Raw genomic sequence first — 27,311 nt, 5'->3', positions numbered from 1 at the left:
CAGTGTTTCACATCTCTACGCTATTAATAGTTTGGCACCAAACATATTTTCTGTTGAGTGAGAGATGAAATTTAGAGCTAGACACAGTTAGAGAGGTTGGACAGCTAACTGGGAAAGGGCAAAAGGTAACAAATGACAAGAAAAACACAGACAGCAACACAACTGGCGCCTGAGAAGGGACGTTGCAACGAACATCAAGAAGCGCCGACGGTGCGCTCCCCAGTGGACACTGTATGCGGCAAATCACAACGGGTTATATTGAAATTCTTAGTGAGATTCACTTCGCTCCCAAAAACGCAAAGCGTCTGGGAATTGGCTGCGGGCATTTCACCCAGATGTGGCCATGACTGCGGCCTTCCCACAATTTTTTAGTTTTTATATTTCATTTCGTATTTCTAGGCACCCCTAACCGAGGAACCACCACACGGCCGACATAGGCGCCAAGCTCTCCCTAACTTCCAAATAACAATTCATAGCGACTTGCGAAAACATAACGTTTTGAAGATTTACGCTAATGGAACAGAAGGCGAGAACTTCCAAACTTTGGGAGGATTTGGTACCAAAGATGCGCTAAATTTTGAGCTTCAATTTGGGTACACGCATCCTGGAAAAGGCATGACTTTCTATAAAAAAAAGAAAAAGAAAATAGAGGCAGTATTGTGAGAACACTTCCAACACTGCTTTTGTTAGCTTACAAAAGAATGCCACGAGTGAGCTATCCAAAAGGAGGACTCAAGGAAATGCTGTTATTCGGAAAGCGTACTTTTTTTTTGTGGCTGCGCTCCACGAAAAAAGGAAAAAGGAACTTCTCTAAAGTTAGATCATTATCATCAGCAGATCCCCAGAATCACACTCTGGAAAACCCCCAAAAGGATCGTTGCTCCATTCCATCATATGCAATTAGTACTCTAATGCTGTAGGTTTTTATTCTAAGTTGTACACATCTAAAAGCGTGCATGTATACCTCCATGTGTCCATGAATGTGCATTCGTATACATGTAATCATATACGTAAGCACGCACGCCCGCTGCTCGCTGTTTTGCATTTTATGACTGGTAAATAATACTATGATACTGTGTATACACACACACACACATATATATATATATACATATGATTATAATGACTTTACGACATCAGTCAGTGGTGAAAAAATGAGAGACTGGGTGTAGGTCCTGACCGGTTTCAGCTTTATTTCCAAGCCATATTTTCACCTGTGATGATGTGTGATTTATATATATGTATAATATATAGGTGTGCGCGTGTTTGTGCATATTTATATATATATATACATATATATATCTCTTACATTAATTCTCATTGGTATTAAGAGTTGCAAACCGGAGGAAATTGTGAAAATCTATTGACTTTTCTTTATAAATCCATACAAGCGATGGCGTTAAAGAGGTTGAAGTAATCAAGAGGTCGAGGGGTTTCATCGCAACATAAAGACGAAATCTCTTGACGTATTCTATTTCAGAATATGTCATAAGTCTAATGGTCGACTGAAGACCAATAAACTTCTTCACAGAGTAGGAGGGCTTTGAGTCCTCTCTCACATGACACTAGACAAATACGGGAGCGTTTCGCAGGAGAGCAGAAAGAGCGAATATTGTTGATAATAAGTGAAAAGCTCCAGTAATTTATATGAGCGATTGTATTTTTCCAAAATACAAAATTAGGGGAGCTGTAAACGGTCGAAATCTCCCTTTTTTTGTATTTTCGAAAAATACAATCGCTTATGTATACATTATTGGGCTTTTTACTTATTTACGGTCACATTATAGTGACGCACCATAGACTATTGATAATCTGTAACGTCATCATCATGTGAATGTTCCCCGTGGTTATCAACATTCCTCGTTCGTCTTATTACTCACTGACAATGTTGCAAAGGCATTGTGTCATCCCTCGTTCATTACTGCCATCATTTCTGGCAAATGTCTGGATGTCTGGCAGGTAATATCTGCGCAGAAAAGGTATCATATAAAAAAGAATGTCTCTATAGGTCGAGGAGAAAGTAATATTGATGCTTTATCTCCAAAATCAAGGATTGCCAACTTCCAATCGAGAGTCTTGTATGAATGACACGAAGTCATTGCAAAAATGTTTAAATGGTTTTCCATACCTTTCTGTGAGGGTGCGTGAAAGTCATACGTCTGGGAGATATTATGCGCTGCTTGACTTTCCCAGGTCGTAGGGATTGTGCGCTGATCATGATAGAGGTTCTGAGTCTGTAAAATTATTCTTCTTGAACACATAACATCTGTCCTAACTAGAAAGCAATTAGTGAACACATACCTTTGCCCAATTGGCCCCCACCCTCCCCCACCACACGAGAACTATCTCAAAATCTAATCAACTTTCTTTGGACTGAGTCAACAGACTTATACAAACCCGAGAGGGTTCCACAGGGAAATCAGCCTGCAGAGAGAGAGAGAGAGAGAGAGAGAGAGAGAGAGAGAGAAGAGAGAGTAGAGAGAGAGAGAGAGAGACAAGGTAATGAAGAATTGGTAATGAACAGGGAACAGAAAATAAAACCGATACACCTGAAATTCAGGAGACGTCAGCAGCAGCAGCGGGAGCAGAGAGGAATGAATGAATTTGCTCCTCGCCTAAATATCTGGATATTAGAAGATTCCACAACTGCACTTAGCAAACTATTCCAGTAATTTAGTTGTAGCCAAGATAAAGCTCACCACCCGTTGTGAGGTATGGACGTCAAATTAGAGGTTTTGGGCCAAAAATACTGTTTTGTCTTCTCATTTCGTCAAAAAGAGTTCCCTTGAAAAACTACTGTATAGCTTACTGACACTGAACTTGTCTGTGTGTACAGGTGAATTTTATTCTTCAAATGCACCGGTTTGTCAAAAGGAAAATTATACCACATCTGGAAATAAAATAACACCAATTCACGAATAGATAAAAAAAAAAAATGGTTTGACGATCACAAACCTCAGCCAAGGATGAGTAATTCACACCAAGTAGGTCACTTCTTCCCAAAGGCTCTATTCCTGTTTTTCCTAAAATGCCATCACGAAACAGATACCAAACTTGGCTACCACAATCTATCGCAATGGGAAGTGGGCTATCGGTTCCTTTTTTTAGGTGGAGCGTTTGAAAGTTTCTGAGCAAAAAAAAAAAAAAAAAAAAAAAAGTCCAGCACTCCACGCAATTCAAGTTCCTCTAGGTCTCAAGCTCTAGTCATCATCACAAGGTCCACATTTCGATGAAATTTCAGTCAATATCTCCAGCAGACACAAGCAAACAAACCGAACCAAGCCGGATTAAGCGCTTAACAAAATGTCATGTACAGCTGTGCTAACTGAACCAGCCAGATCACTGAGAATACATTTTAATCCAAAATATTCTGAACAGGTAGCAATGCTTTCATAGTTCTTGAGAGAAGGAAGCTCTTGTCTACGGTGACATAACCAACTCAACAAAAAAAAACTAATTTTTAATTATATACATAGCAAGAAGGCTCACACAAGAGCATACAGAAGGGATCACAAGAAGTTAGTGGCAGAGAAACCTAACAATGTTCCCTTGGGGGAAAAGGAACCTATTTCTATCTGACTTTTACTCCGCCATAAACAAAACTTCCAAGTTATGAGAGAGAGAGAGAGAGAGAGAGAGAGAGAGAGAGAGAGAGAGAGAGAGAGAGAGAGAGAGAGAGAGAAAAGAAAAATGTTCACTTTAAGTACTTCAAGTCGAAAGGAAAAGAAGAGATTGTTTCTGTAGAGGTGGAAAGTTACGGCTCCTTGCGTTCTCCTGAGATCGCGTATCACAAATAATTTATCCGCTGCTTCCTCTGCTCGGTTTTTCCCGGACGCCTTCTTTCCGTAATTTCCTGGAAAATGCTGGGCAGGGATGAAGGTCAATAGAGACGTGATATCGACTGTTCACGGAGATATACGAGATTATTAAATCTTCCTCCTCTCCTGCTTCGTTTTGCAAAATGATTGCAGATTAGTCATTCTTCTTAGTCTTCACCCTCTACTTCCGTTATAAAAACATGACACATTACTATTTATTACTCTCTATCTTCTCATTTGTTTGCAGAGCTTTTATGAATTTTATGAATTACTGGCAGCTCCCATCCTTTTTCTATTATCAATAAATGCCATGCTCTAATTAATAAAGGAAAATATGGTTACAGAGTGTTGCAAAAATATCTGTATTCATCATTACCTGACGGCGATCTGTACACATCAAAGGAAGCTATGTACGTCTTCTAGGTTAGATATTTCGGTATTTATCTGGTCATTTTCCCGACGATCTGCTTTTTCTCTGAGTTCCAGGAATTTGTTAAAAGTGGCTCGACGGCCGTTACTTGAGAAGCTAAGTCCATTAACGCTACTGTCATACAATATTATTATTGTTATTCCATGTGCGAGGCTTCTTGCTATATATCAAATTAAAAATGTAATTTTTGGGGGGATGGTCACCGTGGACATGAGCGTCATGCCTTCAAGAAATATGAAAGCATTGCTACCTTTTCAGAATATTTTCATCGTATTTATTTATTCAGTAGATGAAACTTATTCATAAGGAGCAAGCCCCACGGGGCCACTGGCTTGAAATTCAAGCTTCCAAAGAATATGGTGTTTTAACCCTCCCACCACACCGCGGCAGTAACTGATCACGATACAGAACCAGTGATTTTTCATCGTCCTGGGGGAGGCACGAACTCATGACATCTGAGTGGCACGCCAAGACACTGGACTTTAAAATGTAAGCTTAGTGATCTCGCTGGTTCAGTTAACAGAGCTGTACATGACATTTGCAAGACGCCTAATCCATTTCCTTTGCAAAAGCCTTAGTACGTTGACGATTATGTCTGCTAGCAGGCTAAGTGTTTGCAAGTCTTTTCACAGCAACTGACAGAGGATTCCGCAAATTTGGGCAAAGCTTTGTTTTGAATAAGAATAGAACAGAATAGAATATAGAATTTACGCCAGAGGCCAAGCGCTGTGACCTATGATGTCATCCAGCGCAGAAATGGAAATTGAGAATAAAAAGGTTTGAAAGGTGTAACAGGTGGAAAACCTCAAAGCAGTTGCATTACGAATCAATTGTCAGGAGAGGGTGGAAATTAAGATGGAAGAAAGAGAATATAAACGGAGGTACAGTATAAGGGATGAAAGAAGTTGCAGCTAGTGGCTGCACGAGGTGCACTGACGGCACTACCCCCCTAAGGGGTTGTTTTGAATAAGGGGTTTCTAGTTGCTTGGCCGGACCACTGTCTCAGAATGATTCTTTCCCACGCAATCCGCAACGGTTGCTTGTATAGTTGATGTGCAGTCGCCGAAATGGGCAATGGATTCCAGCAACTAGCTTTCTCGCGCAAAAGCTGTATTGTGTATGTCTTATCAACATGTTAACAGTCATATATGACGTCTTACAAACAAATTTTGTAACGAGTGGCCAGTGCTGGTGTGGAAACTGAGTCTAGGATACTGGCTAATGACTGACACCACCTTATCTAACATTTTCACTTTGATGTTTCGCCAGTAGAGAAAAAATGGGGCTCCTTGGTGCTAATTTTCGCGGCAGAACGATAAAAGATGTCGGGAAGGTGTTCGTGTGAAGCCGCCTTCAATCTGAATACTGAAGCTAATTTTTAAACATTGATCTGTTGGTTTTGATACTCTGGGAAACACCGCTCATAGTGCTCGCATAAATAATCATTCCAATATTAATATTTCGTCTTTTAGATATGGAGTATTTTTTTTAATATTTGGAAAACATCTTTATATAATAAAACGCAATGTGTATGTTACTTCTGTGTGTAATAACGACGTTTACAAGTAATGAGCTCCGCATTTAGATTTTCCGTCGTCCAGCCCGGAGTCAGCCGCCTCTAACACAGCGGTAACTTATGTCCTTAGTAGCTTGTCCTAACAACACCCTGTTAACTTTGCAGTCATTTTTGACAGTAGGGTACTGGGTTTTTTTTTTTTTTACAATAAGGCTGCACCATTTTTTTTACAGTAAGGGTACGTCATTTTTGACAGTAAGGGTACGTCATTTTTGACAGTAAGGGTACGTCATTTTTGACAGTAAGGGTACGCCATTTTTGACACAGAGGGTACGTCATTTTTTACATTAAGGGTACATCATTTTTGACAGTAAGGGTACGTCAATTTTGACAGGAAGGGTACGTCGTTTTTGACAGTAAGGGCGAGTAGAAAGGCTTACAAGGTAGGTGTCTGAGGAGGAAAAAACCTCACAGTTGCACTATGAATCAACTGTTAGCAGACGATGGATAGCAGGGTGGAAGAGAGAGACTATGAATGGAGGTACAGTAAAATGAACGGAAAGGGGCGCAGCAAGGGCCGAAGGTACGCTGCAAAGAACTCTTCGGCACGCCTACAGTGCACCATGGAGTGCCGACGTGTTGGCGATGGAGGATGAGAATATTAGGTACTGAGGCCCCTTTAGCCAGCCATATTGGTCTGAACTCACCCAGGAAAGATAATTTCTCCATTTATGTCCTTTTGGATTTCAAGGCTTCCAGTGAACTGTCAGACTGATTGATTGGTGGTTTTTGAACTTACAAAGAAATCGTTTAGAAACATCCCGGAAATATGTAAGTTAAGATGTCACTGGGGCTATTGAAATACGATTAAACACGCATACACACACATAAACACACACACACATATCTGGATCACTGGCAGGTTCCCGTAAAAATTACATATGCCCGGGAATCTTTCATTTTAATGATCAAACCAAGTTTTTGGCCTCTGCCTGAATTACCCAAGATAAAGTAAAATGATCTTTGAGGTCCTAAGTATTAGCTTAACTTGCGTTAATCTGATGCTCTTTTATATAAAAAAAAAACAAATAAAAAACATAAATAAATCCCTCTTTTTCATAAGTAAAATTGTATAAACACATCAACGGTCCAGAAACAGTATCACAGAAAAATCATGCGGTGCACTGTAGGCATTACTTAAGGTTCTTTGCAGCGTGCCCCTATTGCAACCCCTTTCGTTCCTATTACTGTACCTCCTTTCATATTCTCTGTCTTCCATCTTGCTATCCACTTTCTCCTAACAGTTGATTCATAGTGCAAGTGCGAGGTTTTCCTCCTGTTACACCTTTCAAACCTTTTACCGTCAATTTCCGTTTCAGCGCTGAATGACCTCATTGGCCCCAGCGGTTGGCCTTTGGCCTAAGTTCTATATATTCAATTCAGTATCACAGAACATTATCTCGTTGCTACCAAACTGTCGGTTAAAGCAGATGAACCGCCTACGACGGCATACCTGAGAAGCCCCGAACCATAGCCACCGAGATAAAGATAATATCTTGATCTCGGCTGAACTCGCTATTACAGGGACGCAAATCCCGTCACTCCTCCGACAGACAGAGGACCTCTTTGGTGATCCCGCAAATCCTTCGCCGCCTCGCTGTTCGACCTCGGGAAGGATCAAGAAAGCATTAGCGCCATTAGGCGGACCGACTGGAACCACAACCGCTCGAAACACCCGTTCGAGTCCGCGTGATGAAGCGTTTCGAGACTAGGGATGGAATTCTATGCCTTTCTTCAAGCAATGACTACTTTTAGTTTTCTGTAAAACTATGGCTTTTTTGTCTGTCCGTCCGCCCTCAGATCTTAAAAAATACTGAGGCTAGATGGCTGCAAATTGGTATGTTGATTATCCATCCTAAAATCATCTACCATACCAAATTACAGCCCTCTAATCTCAATAGTTTTTTTTTTATTTTATTTAAGATTAAAGTTAACCATGATCGTGCGTCTGGCACCGCTATAGGTACCAACAACACAGGCCGCCACCGGGTTGTAACTGACATTTTCACGGGTCGCGGCTGAGAGTTTCAAGGGTCGTGGCTGAGAGTTTCATACAGCATTATACCCTGCACAGAAAACTTGACTGCTCCGAAGACATTTAAAAATTTTTTTTCTTGTTTTTTACTTTATCATAATTTCACTACTTTCTTTTCTTATCTGCAGTATCTACTTATATAATACCAAATCAACGGCTTTTTAGCCCTGTCCCATTAGAATTTGATTTAAATTATGAACCAAAATGGAATTCTCCAAGCATAAGCAGGCCAAATCACTAACTTTCCTCCTACTTTCCATTTTTTCTACTTTACGAGACTTTCTTTTCATATCTAGAAAGGTTTTCTTTCTTACTTTTTTTTTCCTTAACCTTTCCTCTCTCAGCCTTAAGTAGAAAAAGAGCCTCGTCTAAAGTACCTACATGGGGTCTCCGTTTTAATCTTTTAAGCAGTAAATGAGTGCCTGGAAATTTTACATGAGTTCGGGGAGTGGTCGAGAAATAATGTGTGTTGAGAGAGAGAGAGAGAGAGAGAGAGAGAGAGAGAGAGAGAGAGAGAGAGAGAGAGAGAGAGGTATATCTTTTTTTATTATTTTATGGTGGTATATATAATCTACTTTTTCGCTTCCTTCTGTCTGTGACCCACCGTAGTCAACTGCCTCCCAGGCACATGATATTAAAGGAGCATTCCCAGATTGCTCTTCTGTCGCCGTGGATCGAACCCAGAGCGTTTCCTAGGAGAGAGAGAGAGAGAGAGAGAGAGAGAGAGAGAGAGAGAGAGAGAGAGAGAGAGAGCAAGTCCTTTTCGCTGACTGTGATGAAACCCAGTGAACAGAGTCATAAACACTTCGTAAACTTATCACACATATCACAAACAGGTTGAACACCAGTGCTTGAAACGATTGTCCAACATTTGCCAGTTTCATTCTCCACTTACAATACCTTGACTTATTCTGTTTGTGATGTATATCCGATATGTTGCCGACCTGTGTTTATGACGCGGTTTACTGTAGTATGGACGGGTAATTACAAAATATATAAGTAAAAGGAAGAAAAATTTCGTAACAATTAGCTGAATTCCATCTAAAGTCCACGGGTTTAATTACAAAATATATAAGTAAAGGGAAGGAAAATTTCTCAGCAATCAGCTGAATTCCATCTGAAGTCCAGGGTTTTTCAATCTGGGGTTGCCTAACCCCTAGAGGTTCACAGGGGGTTTACAATGACAGAATATTAATTCGTAGTAGTAATTCCGAGGTCATGTGGGTTCCTTGTCATTATTTCAAAAATGGCAAATAATGATTTTGAGTTTAACATCATCAAGCATCAGGTGTTCCTATGCAAATGTAGAGGGGAAAATGAAGGTCATGGCCAAATCTCTATCAATCTTCAGAAATTATATTGTAAAAGAGACAAACGTCAGAAATTCATTCCACAATGAGGGACACTTGAATCGAATCACAAAATCCAGTCATCAGTTTGTCATAAGGTCAAAGCGAGTACCTAGAAGCCCAACAATCCATCCTATCGAATAAGTGAAGAAGTGAAAAAAGTAAATAAATTAGTATAACAAGTAAAAAATGCGCCGAAGTTTCTTCGGCGCAATCGAGTTTTTTGTACAGCGCATAATCAAGGCATAATCGAAAATTGGTCTAGCTTTCGGTGGTCTCGGTATACGCTGTAAGGAGCCGCGCGCACATGAAACTCCTCAGCCGGCCGTGGCCTGTTGTTGTGCGCTGTTGCTGTAGCTAATGATTATACTTACTTAACCTTAAATAAAATAAAAACTATTGAGGCCAGAAGGCTGCAATTTGGTATGTTTGATGATTGGAGGGTGGGTGGTCAACATACCAATTTGCAGCCCTCTAGCCTCCTCAGTAGTTTTTAAGATCTGAGGGCGGAACGAAAAAAGTGCTGACGGACAGACAAAGCCGGCACAATAGTTTTCCTTTACAGAAAACTAAAAAACTGGCGGCGTACCTCACTTTTGAAAAGGTCCTCTCTCTGTAACAATATGGCCTCCGCTTCAGAGTTATGTTTACCAGAAGTAGGTCCTTTCATCTTCTGTCCTTTCCCCTACGCAAAAATGTCAAAAATCTAAGAAAAGCTTTTACTACTGTACACCTTACACACAAGATTAACATATCGTGGGTACTGATAGTATTACTACTACTATTACTGCTACTACTATTAATATTACTACTTTCATTATTCTAGCTACTATTCCTGAGACCGTTCTCTCCCCGGGGTTACTTCATCATTCATGAATTTCGAGAATTTGGAGGCACATATACGATATTTGAATGACTACGTAATTCAGGTCGTAGGCCTGAAACTTGGGCCTGAGAGTAATAATAATAATAATAATAATAATAATAATAATAATAATAATGATAATGGTATCAGAACAGATAGGGTGATACGTGCCAGTAGACCATTCGTGATTGACAAAATCAAGAAGAAAGTGTCACTCATTGATGTCGCAATACCATGGGACACCAGAGTAGATGAGAAAGAACGAGAAAAAAGATAAGTATCAAGACCTGAACATCGAAATAAGAAGGATATGGAATACTCCAGTGCAAATTGTACCCATAATCACAGGAACGCTAGGCACGATCCCAAGATCCCTAAAAAGGAATCTGGAAAAACTAGATGCCGAAGTGGCTCCAGGACTCATGCAGAAGAGTGTGTTACTAGAAACAGCGCACATAGTGAGAAGAGTGATGACTTCCTAAGGAGGCAGGATGCAACCCGGAACCCCACACTATAAAAACCACCCAGTCGAATAGGATGACTGTGATAGAAAAAAAATAATGATTACTAATAATAATAATTATCTAAGGTATAATCCATAATAATCATGGAAAGTGTTGTATTAAAATGAGGAGCATTATTTTTTCTTGCACCATTCGCTAAATTTTTCAACAGTGACGCCGGCAAACGATATTCTGGAGGCAAATATTATTCTCTTGCCAGCAGAGGTTTCTTTCTGAACGCACCTTGTAATCTGATGTGATTTTAAAACCACGAGAAGTTTCGAACTCTACTCCCTCCGTAGAGGCTGAGAGCGATTACTGGCATCATTATAGATGCATTGCATAACAAGCAAATGGTTCCTTCAGTTTTAGCATAGGCTATGCCTAAAGCCAGTAGGCTGTGGCTTTTTTTAAACCAAATCTAGACAGCTGGCAATTGTCCTATGAGCTCAGCGTTCTGATAAAGGTACATACGAAGTGGATATAAGTACATCATTTGGTTGAATACATACTGATTACTGCCTGAGGTAAGAGTAGGCCTAATATTCTTTCCGTGTGAAAACATAAGTACCTTTTGATGTCTCAATAGGCAGTCCGGTATCACAAGATTCCGAGAAAAAAGCCGTTTGTGACAGAGCCTTTACTTACCCCTAATAATTCTTTGCATTAGACACCCAGTTGCAATGCTCTCTGCATTTTGCGCTTCATACGGTCCTTTAGGCTTCTTTTGACTTTGCTACCCTGCTTCTTTAATCTTTAACTCAGTCTAATTTTCAACTTTTCATGTGGAACTAAATTGCTTGGGTGAGCCCCAACAAGAGTCTATTAATGTGACGGAGTTATATCTTTAAACAACCATTACTTACTACAACTACTGCTACTACCATTCATAATAATAATAATAATAATAATAATAATAATAATAATAATAATAATAATAATAATAATCAGAGATCTTTTGGCATCTTTCCATTAACGTTAGCATCAAGCAATTAATGTTTACAATACATTAGTGGTAAAATATTAGTCCCGCTTATATAACATCATATTGACGTGCTAAATTTACTAAAAATGACTATAAGGTGCAAAGTTTTTTGACATAGTACTATAGGAAACCGGAAAGCACTCTTCGGGGGTTACACCTCAAGTTAAGCTTCAAAGCAAAGTATCCTTTCTATCCTCTCTAGTCCATGTAATGATTACTCCATTGTCAATTTAAAGCCCCTGTTTCATGGACAGTTTCTTTCGTAATGTGCTGTCACACGGGCGAAATCATTTCTACCGTTAAACAGGAATCTTTTCTCTCACTTCTAGTACACGATTTGTATGTATTGAGTGAGCGTAAAACACGTTTTTGGTGCACATGCCCATCATTTTACACGTTCTACTTCATTGAAGTCGTAAATATCCCGTGGGTATGGCTGTATCGGGTTCGGGACGATTAGGCCTTATTATTTTCGGCCGTGAAGTTGTTAGGCCGTCACGACTTTAGGCCATATGAAGTTTAGGCCGTGAGACTTGGCGGAAGCTCCTTGGGACGCCGTGTTCAGTACTAGCCTCTCGGGGATCAAAGTATTATATACTGTACACCCATTTCTATATTGTGTGGTCGACAAATTATATTAACAAATATCTTCGTGCCGCCGCGCCGTCTACTGTACATTTACCATACGGTGTTTAGTACCAGCACCTCGGAGTAGGTGACGCGTAGATAACAAGCCAGAGTAGCACTGTTAACTTGTTGCATATTCTCAAGTGCATGAATCATTTCTCGAATTATGTTTCGAAATGTGCTAGACTTATCACAGACTAATTGTCTGCCTTCGACGAAATCGACGTCACCATCCCCTTCCCTCTGAAGTGGACCCCTTATCAATGCGATTGCTCGTTAGGAAGTAGCACAGAACGGTAGGTTCGGGCGCCCACCCACAGCCTGTGAAAATTTGGAGGCTCGCATTTGAGAGGAATGGGGCTGAATTTTACGGAAAGATAAGTGTTCTCCGATATATTTTGCCTGATTCCCTTGGCTGTTTATAGATACAATGTCTTTCCCGGGCGGGAAAGATACCTGATACTTAACAAACCTGTTTGCTTCTTGCACTCCACGAATGTCTTTTTCTCAGGCAACTTCCAATTTACTTTTATCTTTTGTTTTTTTCCATTGTTAAAATGTGTCCCTCCCTCTTCTGTCCTTCCGTGCGGTTGTTTGATGAAAACTATACATTAACCTTTCGTAATCAATGGCTTTGTTAGAAAGTGAATGCTCGGTTTATTTTAATCTCTTGATTTTATCGAAAAAGTTATACGGTTGCGGGTCCTCAGTAGGGTATCGCTCAGAGATATGGGCACAAAATATAAGTGAATCTCACCTAACATTCACTGTAGCGTCTTTACACACACATATGTTTAACGAGCGTAATAATACCCTTGGAATCAATACAACAAAAATCATCTCTTCGAGTTCATGCTTATGAGAAATTCTGGAGTTGGCTTTGGTCAACCGTAGTATTGCATTATTTTATTTTTTTCATTTTTACTCTTACGGTTGCCCGTCGGTTACCTTAGGCGAACTCTCTCTTAAGATCAGGTAGAAATTAAACGTCCAGTGCGTGTAGACTTCTCGAGCTTATCTCTCACAGGATAAACAAGCCAGTTACTATTTCCTTCCTCTCTATTATGACAATGTCACGGAAGCCGATGCACTCATGCCGATCTCATGAGCAGGTTAGAGAACTGGGTTAACGTTCTTGCTTTGTGAAAATCCAACACTGTCTAAAACTGCAGGATCTAGATAGTGACTCCCATGGGTTTTCGGGGGTCGTTATCTAGGACTAATATTTCTTGGGGGGTCATTATCTTTATGATATTAACAGTGTTTTGTTTATGTTTTTACGATAATACCAAACGGGCTTGTACTAAATACGTCGCAAAGGTTGATACATACCGTGTTAAAACCTTGGGGGGATCACTATCTAAGAAATATCTGACTTGCGTTCAACCTTTGTTGGGGCAAATGAAATCAGGTCCCGTTTACGCCATTAAATCAACACAATAAGGGTTCTTAATTTAACCGGCATGAGTTTCAGTGGCCACACCAAAAGAATGTTCTTGTTAAAAGAAATGGTACTACTTTGGCTTGTTATCTACGCGTCACCTCCCGGTTGCTAGTACTAAACATGGCGGAAGCTCAAAGGGACGCCATGTTTAGTACTAGCCCCTCGAGGGTCAAAGATCTCGTTTATAATTATAATTTGCCGACCACACATTATAGAAATGGGTGTATATGATACTTTGATCCCCGAGGGGCTAGTAATTAAACACGGAGTAGATGACGTGCAGCTAACAAGCCCAAGTACCACCAAAGAGTTTCTCCCTCCAGTGTATCTACCTCTGTATACTGCATGATTTTGGATATCTTGAGCAATAAAAGAGTTCCGCAGACATTTTTACTCTGATGTGGTAGAAAACCACATTCTTGCTGTAACAGCAGACATTACCTAAGGGTCTTTGCAGCAGCCCTTCGGCCCCTAGCTGCAACCTCTTTCATTCCTTTCACTGTACTTCCGTTCAAATTATCTTTCTTCCATCTAACTTCCCACCTTCTCCAACAACTGTTTCATAGTGCAACTGCGAGGTCTCCCTCCTGTTACACCTTTCAAACCTTCTTACTGTCAATTCCCCTTTCAGCGCCAAATGACTACATAGGTCCCAGCGCTTGGCCTTTGGCCGAAATTCTATAATATGATATGTAACAGTTTACAGCAGTTAACTTTATTAGTTACTGCTTAATTGGTTTACTCCATATTTTAAGTTGGAGCGACGTACTCGGCTAGTTTTCGTTTTCTTACACAAGCCCAGAACATATCGTTTTCTGCATCTTCTGTAGACTGAAAGTCGAAACTTTCTTTCCATAAAAGTTTGGGAGTCAGTGACCTTGCCGTTGTAACGCCACAAAAATTTCAATCAATCAGAGAGTCAATCAATCTTTACATCAAATAACGAAAAGAAAAAAAGAATTTGGACAACTTTTGCTTTCAGAATTGTAGCTGTACTTATCAGTTAACATCTCCTGCACTGGCAGAGAGAGAGAGAGAGAGAGAGAGAGAGAGAGAGAGAGAGAGAGAGAGAGAGAGAGAGAGAGAGATCTTGCGATTTCTCCACCAGCTCCCCTCGTCCTTTAATGTGCTGCCTTGGAGTTCCAGAGAAAGATCGAATCTTTGCTTCCGATTCAGAAACGAGATTTAATTTGATGTTGTCAATACAAAAAAAAAGGTCTCCGATTCCAAAGTTAACTTGGCCAAGTCGAAGTTGTTGGTGACTGAGAATAAAAAAAAAAAAAATCTTTTACTGGGTCCTTTACTTCTTTTACTGGATCCGATACACTATGAAAACGTTCTCCATTGCCAGAATTAACAAGAACAAGTCAAAGGAATAAAAATGATTTATTCTTAGCTATCTTTTCTTACTGGGCAAAATGATTTCTGTTCCAGCAAATGCATATTATATTTTCAACGTGTTTTCAACTATACCTGTGTTTATGTTACCCCTTCTATAACGTGCAAGAACAATTTTCATCTAAGCTCAGAGAAGTAACAGTAATTTCTTGTTTGTACAACTACACACAGGTAAAACTACTGGATCGAGTCACCAAACTGCTTGCTCAATCCAGAAAGTTTAGCGCCAAGATGTTGAGAAGATACCACCGTCCTAAAGACTGGCCTTTGTTAACGAGGTTCTATTATCTCGCAATCAAACATTTTATGAACAGAAATGAAGGCAGGGAACCCATTAAAATTAAAAAAGTTCTTCCCTTATTAGCCATACCCTGCCTCTTCTTTAAGGTAATAATAATAATAATAATAATAATAATAATAATAATAATAATAATAATAATAATAATAATAATAATAGAATCTTCTGGGTTTCTTTAGGAAAGGGATTGGACCTTAGCAAGTTTTTCGCAGGATGCTTTCAGTCTTAATATACCTTTGAATGCGAAGGGACTAATACTTTTCCCTAGGGCACTCCAAAGTCGAGAGTGCGTTTTCAGTAAAAAAGATTTTACTGTTGCTTTATTGACATTACCTGCTTCTATTTCATGTATATCAAATTCACCATTTTTTTTTTCAGAGAGCTTAGGCAATTAAGAGAAGGGAATGAAAACACAGTAGACTTCCAGCCTGAGAGATTTTATTATGATAATGGTTTGTAGCGTACAATTTGCAGCATGTTCAGACATTTCTCAGCGCACACTCCTCCTACACCCGCCCCCCGAAAAGCTCATTAAACCTGATGGACAATAATTGACTTTTTTTTTTTTTTTGACTGCCAGTCAACGAATCAGAAGGTATACAGATGAAATGACGCTTTGTCGCGAGAGAAATGACCTTCACATGCTGGTGACTTTTGTCCTCGGGATGGGATCTTTCGAATGGCGTATATATGCTGTACGCTGGCTTGCTACGTGCAGCGGACTTCAAGCCGGCTTCAAAAGGACACGACACCAAAGTGAAATGCAAGTCTTAAAGGACACTGGATGGCTTCAAGATCGACTGTACACTGTTCCTTTGCCATGGTCTGAATTATAATGAGAGACGACAATGGTCCCCCTTAAGCTCAGGAGTGAAATTGCTAATCCTTCTTCCAGGTTATTCAAGGTTGAAGTTCACGCCAAAAGCTGCAATTGGTCTGAGTCATAGGCCTAAACTTCAGGAGTACATAAGTACATACACAATATGAGAAGAAACAAAAGGAAATTACATACTGCCAACACACACCTATATAATATACATTTAGTTTTATTATATATATTCAGTGATAGTTATATTACTTCACAAACAACGACTCTGGTACTTCTGGAACGACTAACACATGTTCTAGGGAGACTCAGAATGAAATACAAAAAAAAAAAAAAATACGAGAAACTGATTCTTGGGAAAGCTGTAATTAAAGGGAAGAAGAAAAAAAAACAGCCGAAAGCTGAAAAGAAACAAGATTGAGAAAAGAAACCCAGAAGTAAGAATCTCATCCCTAATGTAAAAGTAGTCAGTACAATTTCTTCTCCATTAGAGTTAACAATTAATGACAATCCATAATTATTCCAGTTTTACATGCAAAAAAATACAACAGAACGAATAAATGATTGTGAAGGAGGTGGGATAATTCAGTGTTTCTCGGGAGTCAGCAACTTCTTACAAGAATGAAACATGTAAAAGGTATTGTTACACGTCTTCTGGTCTCATATCTTTTGTTGGAATGACCAATCTGCTTGACGTTGCGTTTTATCAATTTCACTTTCTTTCCCTCGCTGGTTAAACTTGATTAACCCAACGAGAGTCGAATTCCCTCATTCTCTGTTTGAATGCCAACACCTCCTTGGCAGGACCATCCGTCAACACCGTCTGTAACGCCACTGGACAAAGCGCTTTCACAGATGAGGTTGAAAGCAATGTGGAGTGACGATACAAAGGCAATCTAAGATGGCTGCTGATTCCTCGTTTCTTCTCGAAGAACAAAACCGACACTGTCACTCAAGAGATCAGTAAGTAATCCAAAGAACTGAGTCCCTTGGTTGAAACAGGGCGGTGCTGTGTGTCGCCTCTAAACAGACTGTTTATCTCTGTCTCTGTGGCTTTTAGCAGTAAGACAGTCAACTGTTTGTAATTCAGTTCTCAGTTATGGTAGAACTTGAGGCGAAGTCTCTGCGGCTGAAGCTCTGAATGACTTTCAACTGACAGGCCACTTGCAACACTGATTTTTCGAGAAAATTATGACAAAAGTGAGAGTAATAAGAAGAGGAAAGAAGTCTTATTGCTAAGAATCAAAAGTCACTTCAAAATATGATAATCACAATAGGTTCCTTAAGAATCATACATGAAATGAAATGATATTCAGATATGGTCATTACTCATCAACTCCACTGGAACAATAATTATACAGTTGTCAGTCACAAGGTAAGTCAAGTTTCCTTTGCTCGTTGGTGGTTACAGGAACACAACTTCAATCATTTTTTAAATGCAGCAACTTTACTATTTATGCATGTGCTGTATATATATACATATAGCATATATATATATATACACCGTGCAACGGAGCATATATATACATATATATATTATATATATATTGTATACATTTACATTTACATTCGCCTTTACGCTAAGCCTAATGAGAATTAAAGATGTAAATAGATTTTCTTAACACAATACTCACTTTTTAACAGAATGAAACTTCTTACACACAACGTTTAATTGCTTGTTTACGTCAATTACATAATATGTTTGAGAGTAACATAAATACTGAATAAAGAGATACATTTATTGTAATTAATACTAAATGCAACAAATCCACAAAAGTAAGCTCGGTTCATTTCCTTTTTTTTTTGGCTGCAAGACAGATTGGTTGTTCATCGGTCCATGGACTTGTGCTGCTGTAGATGATGTAGAGAAAGGTCTCAGTCCACCTGCGTCCGCGTCAGGAGGTCCAGTCTGAGAGTGAACTTTGGGTATCTTGATTTTGGAAGACAGTAGGTTTTAGGAAATAACTGAAACTCGGGAAAATGAAAATGGGGAAGAGACGAAAGCTCGGCAAAGCAGCCAATGGTTGAAAGAAACGAGATGGAGAATCAAAACGGAAGAAATAAAAAGTCGCTCGTACCATCGCGTCTTGAGGAAACCACAGGGATGGAGGGAAGTGGAGTAATCACCATCACATACAAATAAACAAACAGACAAATAAACATTGTGGGAGGGGCCTTAGGTCATGGGGTGTGGGGGTGTTGGGGAAGGAAGGGGGGAGGAGGAGGAGGAGGTCTCACAGGGAGGAGGGAGGAATGGGGGGTGGGTGCCGGGACGTGGAAGGAACATTTTTTGTTTAGTTTTTCGTTTATTTTATTTTATTTTTGTGTCAAAGGAAGATATTACTGCGCTAGGTTGTAGAGAGGTGCCACCCTTTCGCCGCTGAGGCCGGAGGAGGATCCGACGGCCATGTTGGCGGCGGCGTCGCCTCCGACGGACCTCTTGTAGATGAATCTCTTGTCGTAGCCGTAGCCTGTGGAGGACCTGCCAGGGCTGCTACTGCTGCCGTCGGCTGTGCGTTCCAGGATCTGTGCCAGCGACGGGAGGAGGACACCGATTAAAGGAGTTGAAGCGGAGTAGAAATAAAAGAAAGTAGTTGTAAATCACAGAGGTTGGATTCAATCCGCAATTAAAGGAGACGGATAAAAAGTTACACGAAAATAAGAGGAGATGGATTAAAGGAGTATCAGAGGAGCCAGATAACTAGATAAAATCAGCTGGATGAAAGCATAAGGATCAGAAGACTAGCATCAAGTGAGGTGGATAAAGGCAGGAACAAAGAGGCCAAGAATTAAAGGACCTGGAAGGAAAAGAAGTCACAGAAGACGGAATGCAGGAATCCCAAGGGATAATCTAATAATCTTAGATGGAAGAATTCAAAAGATTCTTCTGTATTTTTGCAGCTGACGGTAAATATCCTCGGCCGAAAACACTGAAGGTAATCTTGATTGGCGGATTGGCGAGTCGTCACTGAACTGTTTATGCAGTAACATTCTTTATGTTATTATTCTTTTTAATTTTTAAAGTGTGCCGTCACTGATTTTATTTCGTCTCGTTAGTTAGTGAAATTCTACGAAACAGTTGTTCTTGGATGACATTTTTGGATATTCATTACAATATCTCAGTGTCAGAGACTGTTTTACTTTCGATTGTTACAATACAGAGGCCACTCAGAAGCAAGGCAGAGGCTTCCAAGATATCGTCTGTGGATATTTACCGCCAGGTTCCCCTATATCCCGTTAAAAAAAAAGTCTTCTGTATTCATTTAATTTCTACTAGTTTTACTTGTTTTTTAACATCACTGCAAAATTGATAAATACTATAATACGGAGCAAAGAAGATCCCACTGGAGAATTACGTTATTTTTTCAAATTAATATCGAATCAAAGTTAAAATTTATGCATTGTGAATTTTGTTAGCCTGAGAAGAGCATTGAAATTCTAAACAGGCACCAAAAGAATAAATATTACAATCTTAAATTTGCATTCACAACATATTCTAGTAAAAAAAAAAGTAAGTTTTGTTTACCTTAAATATCGTGCATTTAAATGATAAGAAAACGGTAAATCAAGCAACGAAAAATAAAACTGAAGTTATAAAAATGCAGTGAGAGTTCCGAAAAAAAGATTTATGATTCAGATAAGGATGAGAGAGAGAGAGAGAGAGAGAGAGAGAGAGAGAGAGAAGGAGAGAGAGAGAGAGAGAGGGGGAGGCCGGGGACCACGTCCCAATTAAAAAAACGGTTAAAAAAACGGGTTCCAAAAAAAAATGCACACATAAAAAAACCGCGATATGGAAAAACGAAGATCCAAAAAACCTTTTACAAAATCCATGCAGGAAAAAAATAAATAATTCGTGATATGGAAAAGCGAAGATCCAAAAAATCTTTCACAAAATCCATGCAGCACCCAAAATAAAAATAAAAATTGCGGTATGGAAAAGCGAAGATCCAAAAAAATCTTTCACAAAATCCATGCAGCACAAAAAAAAAAAAAAACGACATGGAAAAACGAAGATCCAAAAAAATCTTTCAGAAAATCTATGCAGCACAAAAAAAAAAAAAAAAATGGAAAAGCGAAGATCCAAAAAAAAAAAAAAACTTTCACAAAATCCACACAGGAAAAAAAAAACGCTATATGGAAAAGCGAAGATTCAAAAAATCTTTCACAAAATCCATGCACCAAAAAAAAAAACAAGATATGGAAAAGCGAGGATCCAAAAAATCTTTTACAAAATCCATGTAGTACAAAAAAAAAAACACGATATGGAAAAGCGAATATCCAAAAAATCTTTCACAAAATCCATGCAGCAAAAAAAAAAAAAAAAAAAACGCAATATGAAAAAGCGAAGATCTAAAAAATCTTCCACAAAGTCCATGCAGCTCAAAAAAAAAAAAAAAAAAAAACAGAAAAACCGCGATATGGAAAAGCGAAGGTCCAAAAAAAAAAAAAAACCTTTTACCTCTCTCAGGATCTCTCTGATTTCCTCCATGCGAGAATCATCTGCTCGGGTTGGTAGGTAGCGGGCGTGGCTCACGGTGGCCATCAACACCAGAACTGCCATTAGCACTACAAGGACTGTCCGCGCCATCTGTTGGGTGGTAAGAGAACGATGGGAAATGATTAAGGATGAAAGAGATGTTCTTGCCGCGAACAAGTGACGTATACACATTTTCTCGGGGTATAAAAGGGATGGGACTCAATTTCTGGCTTATGGTGTGTAAACTTATTGGCTTCTATATATGGCAGTCTATTCTCTGGTATGGCCTGTACCGTATTCTTTAAGGGAATAAAAAGGATTGTATACATATAAATATATATATATATATATATATATATATATATATATATATATATATACACAATATAAATTTATATATATATATTTATATATATATATATATATATATATATATATATATATATATAAAGTGCATAATTTTCCAAAAACAATTCCTGTTGAAAGCAACATTTTTCACCACTTCCTATTTCCATGTTATGTCTTACATTTTTGCACATGCATTCTTTCCTCCGGGTGTCACTGATAATATGAATGTTGCACATCTAGGAAAACAGGTATATTAATTTAATTTGTAAAATCACACGCAGCTGTTTCACTACTTCACTCTTGCATCTTCAGCAGTTACACAAGAAAACTGACGACAGTTGAAGTCATTCTCACAACTGGTTGGAAAATTAACAGAATCTCCCTCTCTCTCTCTCTCTCTATTGCTTTCTTTACTTATGTCCCAAAAGGTTGCTCCTTTCCTCCCTCACTCACTTCCTCCGCTGGACTGCCAATTTTCCTAATCTGTGTCTAGATGTCTTATCATAACCTAAGATAGCTAAATCAGGATAGTCTCAGGTTGATCTTGAGGGAGCTGCAGTTTGCTGATTAACTGCCTGTACTGCAGGACTGAAAAGCTGCAATCTGAACAATCTGCAATACTTGAAAACAAAACGCAATGTTATTCTTAAAAGCGCTTTAATGCCTATTCTCTATGCAGAACTGAAAAAAAAACAGCTGTAAACAGAGGAAACTGCAATGCCTTTCCTCAAACCGTCATGATACGTCCTCTTAATGCCGGACTAAACGACGGCTAGAAAGATTTTGAAGCTCACTGCTTGACGTATCTACTGTCAGGTGTATGTTTCAGAAAGACTTGAACACTACCCTTCCCCCTACCCTTTCTTTTCCTTTCTTTCCCAGGGCCTGGGCTAGACCAGACCGTTTAGTTAGTAATCACTGAAAATAATCAATGATTATTTATGCTAAACGCGATCTGCAGTAGATATTTTCAAGTTTAATCTGACCTCTACCGAAAAACCGTCACTTCGTTTGACTTAACTTCCAACAATCAAGTAGAAAGAGCCGTCTACATCACGGCTATATCACTGATTTCTATCTGAAACCTTCCTGGCCGCAGGAAAAGCTCAACAAAAGAAGAAAAAACATGATAAACTTGACTTAAACAAATGGGCAAAATATAAACAGCTGACACTGCAGTATTTCACTTGGGTGTCCTACAACAGGTGGCCTCGTTCCGATGACATATGCTGGTTTTTTTCGCAGCATTTATCTGCAATTGTTTTGGGTCTGTTTTTTTTCTATCTTGGCTCCACAGTTTTTAGTAAAAAAAACTATCCGATTTTTCGAAAATCGGACAAAGCAGCAGGCAGATCTCTCTCTCTCTCTCTCCTCCCTAACACCCTCTCCACTCTCTCTCTCTCTCACTTCTCTCCCTCTCCCTCTCCTGTTAAGATAGTTACTTCAATTACAATGCCCAACATTTTTGACATTCTATATTTCACTCCCTCTCACCCCTCCTTCCTATCGGGGCTGAACGTGGACTTAAAGGGCATCGGGAGTGTCACTATTCATCTCAGCGACCTCGAAAATTATGGATTAGACACTAATATCTGTCATTTTTCACATTTTATTTTTCACCCCCTCTCACCCTCCTCACTTCCTAAGGGCTGAACTTCGACTTAAAGGACATCAGGAGTGTCACTATTCATCTCAGCGTTTTCGGTTATTTCTACATGTCACCCCCTTCCCACCCCAACCCCCTTTGGTGCCAGTGACGTCTTATCTCCCACAGTATTCTTTTCCAGATAGTAAGGCATATGTATACCGAAATGAGGTGTGATAAACCCGGAGAATTTATTTAGTTGCTAAGTCTACGGGCAGAACCAACCATGTTTCAGGGAAGCCCTTTCCACCCCCACCCCATTTGGTACCCTTTGGTGCTATTGATGTCTTATCCCCACAGTATTCTCTTCCAGACAGTAAGTCATATATATACCAAATTTGGTTGAAATTGCTCAATGCTTTTCAGAGTGATGCTGGAACACACACACACATCCATTTCAAATATATACAGATATATGTAAGTCCGCGCTGAATAGCAATAAAAATAATACCAACTTTTTTCTCATCTTTTTTCTTTAATTTACAAAACTTCTGCTCTCACGATTCCTTTTGTATTTCTGAACAACAACTCGGCGTCCCTTGAACATCCCTTTAAAACCTCTTCGCTCTTCAAAATTCAAGAACCTATACGATGATTCAAATATTCGAGTCTCTTTCTTCCGTCCACAGCGGAAAAATAACATCTGGGAACAAAAATATGTGATATTCAAAAGGTTCTTATTCATGGTAATGCTGTACTTTTTTTTTTCCTTTTTAAACAAACAGCTGGCACGTTATGGCTATTCAATATGCTATCTTTAGTGAGACTGAAAGGAAGTGGGAAATTGAAAACTTTTTTATATATTTAATTTTTGTAATGGCAGGTTTTCTTTTCATTTTCTAAATATGGACCTAATAGGGCTATTCAAAACAGCTGATTTCATTGCTAAATTATTAGGTGGTTTGAATTATGAATACCTCTTTGAGAGGTTTTCAGAAAGGACTTGGTGTGGATCCCCTTTTGCCTAATAGTATTGGCGCAAGATTGATGAGCAAATGAAGTAGATTTTGTATAACTGTACTCTCTCTCTCTCTCTCTCTCTCTCTCTCTCTCATTTATTGGAATAACGATGACTAGGAATTCAAAATCATCCAGAAGACTACGAGAAACTCTGACTCAGTCACTTATTATTATTATTATTATTATTATTATTATTATTATTATTATTATTATTATTATTATTATTATTATTATGTACTCTAAGTATAAACTCTCGAAAGACGTCGATAAATATTTACTGTATATATTTGGACAGTAAAATTTTTTGTAAATTTTTGGTTTTCTGTAAAAGAAAACTATTGCGATGGCTAACTATTGCGATGGCTATTTGTCTGTCCGTCCGCACTTTTTCTGTTCGCCCTCAGATCTTAAAAACCACTGAGGTTAGAGGGCTGCAAACTGGTATGTTGATCATCCATCCTCCAATCATCAAACATACCAAATTGCAGCCCTCTAACCTCAGTAGTATTTATTCTAATAAAGATTGATGTTAGACACCGCTATAGATGCCAACAACACAAGCCACCACCGGGCCGCGGCTGAAAGTTTCATGGGCCGTGGCTGACGAGTTTCATACAGCATTAAACGCTGTACAGAAAACTCGACTACGCTGAAGAAACTTCGGCGTATTTTTTTACTTGTTTTGCCTACTGACGGCCAAGAGTAAAATTAAAGAGGTTGCAGTGATGCAGTATAGATATTCCCAAACAGCACTGCAATGATGCACTTGTGAAATATAAATCTTTCCAAAACAATGCAATGTGCACTTCCATCAAAACCATGTTCCTTTAAACAACGCGAATCCATATTTTCGGAGAAGGACCCAACGCCCTTTCTTCCAGTATCCTTTCGTTATCATTCTCTATAGTTAGGCTTGGGATATATAAGGACACACGGTTGCCTCCCAGCTGACTATGACATAACGTAACGTCATTCACACCGGCCAACATCGTTCCTTTGGGCCTACAAGACGCAGGTTGTACAGCTAGCCAAACTTCCCATAATAAAGTTTTTGTTGTTTAGCTGTTTCCAGCGTTGCCTTTCTGGCAGCAATTCTCTTTGCGTTTCCTCCTCCTCCTCCTCCTCCTCATCCTCCTCCCAATGAGAGATTCATTTCCCCATTCCTCCTCCGAGAAGGCCATCTCTTGACTGATTATATTTCACGACTGTGAGACATAAATCTTCCAGACACTTGAGGAAGAAGTGAGAATACATTCGCAGAATCCGAGGCGCTGGAGCTAAGCTTCGCTTCGAGGCCTTTGGAATCTTCTCCTTGAAGGCGACTTCCGTTTTCATTTCTCTAAGGATATCTAACTTAATTAAGGCGTGATGTTCTGAAAAAAGAAGTACATTTATAAAAGTCCGTATCTTTTTAATGGCGTAAAACTGTGCCAACGTTTGCCCCTTGTAAGCCATCAAACTTTAAATATATTAGGCTCATCAAAGCGTCTTACTTTTTATCTTACAGACATCACTAAAAGCGTGTCATTTTTGTTTTTCATTTTAACAGCATGGAAATTCACAGCAGAATAATTTCTATGGAACTTCTACGTTCTTGATACACACATCTAGACTCGTAGCCTTCTACTGAATTTCTCTCGTTAAAGACGTCTAACGTTATAGAACTTTATTTTTCTGAAGAAATATTTGTAAAGAATTTTGCCCGTTGAGAGATCCGACGTTTGAATTACTGACTGAATGATCGCTTTATGTAATCTGGTGTCGCAACGACTTTGGTCATCGAGGCCACTGTTATGATGAAAAGACGAAAAGTTATGGTGGCAAATTTATTTACTGACAGACGTGAAAATACAATAGTTTTGGGATAGCTGGATTATTATTATTATTATTATTATTATTATTATTATTATTATTATTATTATTATTATTATTTATCTTAGTTTCTTTTTGTTATTTTTTCTCTCGTTCAAGACATCAAACTCCATCGACATATTGGCTTCTGGGAGATTAAGGAGCGCTAAAGTTAAGGTTCTTCATATTGAAGACCGTTGGTGAATGATACAACACAAGTTAAAAGTCGTTCGAGTTAATTACCTTCAAGTTCTTGCGTTTTAACTTGAACGATAAGATGGCCGACCAGAACAATCAACTTCGCGTGTGGATAAGTTGATAGCGTGCTGGATTCTGACACGAAGACGCCAGTTCGGGTCTCCATGAAATAAAAAGAAAACTGTCAAGGCTTATAAGATGTTAAACTCTTCCGTTTTTTTTGGGAACTTGAGGACCCAGGATCGGACAATATGAAAAGCCTACAGCAGTCCCTGCAGGTCAGGTGTGACCAGAAATGTGCCGCAATAAAAGACGAAAGCCAACCGAGAAGGGCAGATTAATCTTACCAGGTCAACTATCGTAAAAGTCTGAAAGGATTCAGATTAACGCATTCTCCCACTTCCCAGTCAGCGAATGAAATATCAAACACAGACCGCTTCAACTTTTGAAAACCAGGGTGCAAATTCTTGAAATATGCTAGTGTTGCACCAGCCCCGGTTTTTTACTATGCTCCTAGGTTAGGTTAGATTAGATTAGTACCTCATTGATGTTCGATTAGTAGCTTGGGTGTGGGAAACATAATGAGATTATTTTCAAGAAAATTCTAAGGTTAGTTTTTAAGATATGGCGTCCCGCTTTTTTGCAGGGAAACCTCCCAGCACTCGGTTATCTCTCGGGAAAATGCAACCCGGACAATTAAATGAATGAAAGGGGCGGGGGAGAATTTTACTGCACTGGTATGAGTCGGGAGTGGAGGAAGGCGGGGTGGGGGGAAAGGGAGAGTTTGAAGCAAACTGCTCAGCCGCTAAAGTTTCATTTAATGACCAAAGTTGTATAAAGGACGTGATCTAAGAAGGAAGCACAACCACCCGACAAGCAGTTGTGATGTTAACAAGCAATTCAGAATCATCAGTATTTTGCTCTCCGTCTATTTTGACACCATAAATTTATTTCAAACTATGCCAAGGGTTGCTAATGCTTTTAACATTTATTTTTATTGATAATAATATACAGTACTGACAAAGAAAGAAAAAATCACAAAAATTTTACCGTCCAAATATACAAATATTTTTCGAGGTCTTTCGATAATAATAATAATAATAATAATAATAATAATAATAATAATAATAATAATAATAATAATAATAACTATGATAAGTGACTGAGTCAGAGTTTCCTGTCCTCTTATGGAATGGATGATTTTAAATTTCCAATCAGCATTTTCCTAATAAATGAGAGAGAGAGAGAGAGAGAGAGAGAGAGAGAGAGAGAGAGAGAGAGAGAGAGAGAGAGAGAGAGAGAATTTCCTATTCATTAGTTTATCCTCTGAACGCACTTGAATAAAAACAATTCTCTTTCTACTCCATACTGGTAGCAAAAATCTTTTTTTTTTTATTATTTTTTATTGTACTCTACAAACACCATTGACTTTGTCGAGGAACGCAAAAGGATTAAGATTTAGTTTTGTGCATCAGGCTAAATATTCAGGACATCCGACGAGGAAAAAAAAACAAAAGATAACAGATTTTCAGTCTTTTCACTTTTGGCCCCCCCCTTTTTTTTTTATTATGAAACATTCTTTCTCTCGATAAAGGCTGATGGAAATGGAAAACCTGTATATCCTTCGCCATCTCGCACTCAGAGAGAGAGAGAGAGAGAGAGAGAGAGAGAGAGAGAG

The 27,311-nt window shown here is 39.0% G+C and overlaps 1 protein-coding gene across 3 annotated transcripts in view; it reads right to left on the bottom strand.

Annotated features, from left to right (window-relative positions):
* The window catches only part of REG (proteasome regulator gamma), a 339,216-nt gene that overhangs the window by 50,331 nt on the left and 261,574 nt on the right, over window positions 1-27,311 (bottom strand). For 2 of the 3 annotated variants that reach the window (XM_067100316.1, XM_067100317.1), the window contains one exon: window positions 20,614-20,742. The exons of the other annotated variant lie outside the window; for it this stretch is intronic. In XM_067100316.1, coding sequence (XP_066956417.1) covers window positions 20,614-20,742 — 129 coding nt within the window. The remainder of the gene's footprint in view (window positions 1-20,613; window positions 20,743-27,311) is intronic. 3 annotated transcript variants of the gene reach the window in all.

The sequence above is a fragment of the Macrobrachium rosenbergii genome, chromosome 56 (genome assembly GCF_040412425.1).
Source record: "Macrobrachium rosenbergii isolate ZJJX-2024 chromosome 56, ASM4041242v1, whole genome shotgun sequence".
Lineage (NCBI taxonomy): Eukaryota > Metazoa > Arthropoda > Malacostraca > Decapoda > Palaemonidae > Macrobrachium > Macrobrachium rosenbergii.
This window is presented reverse-complemented; position numbering and strand designations above follow the sequence as displayed.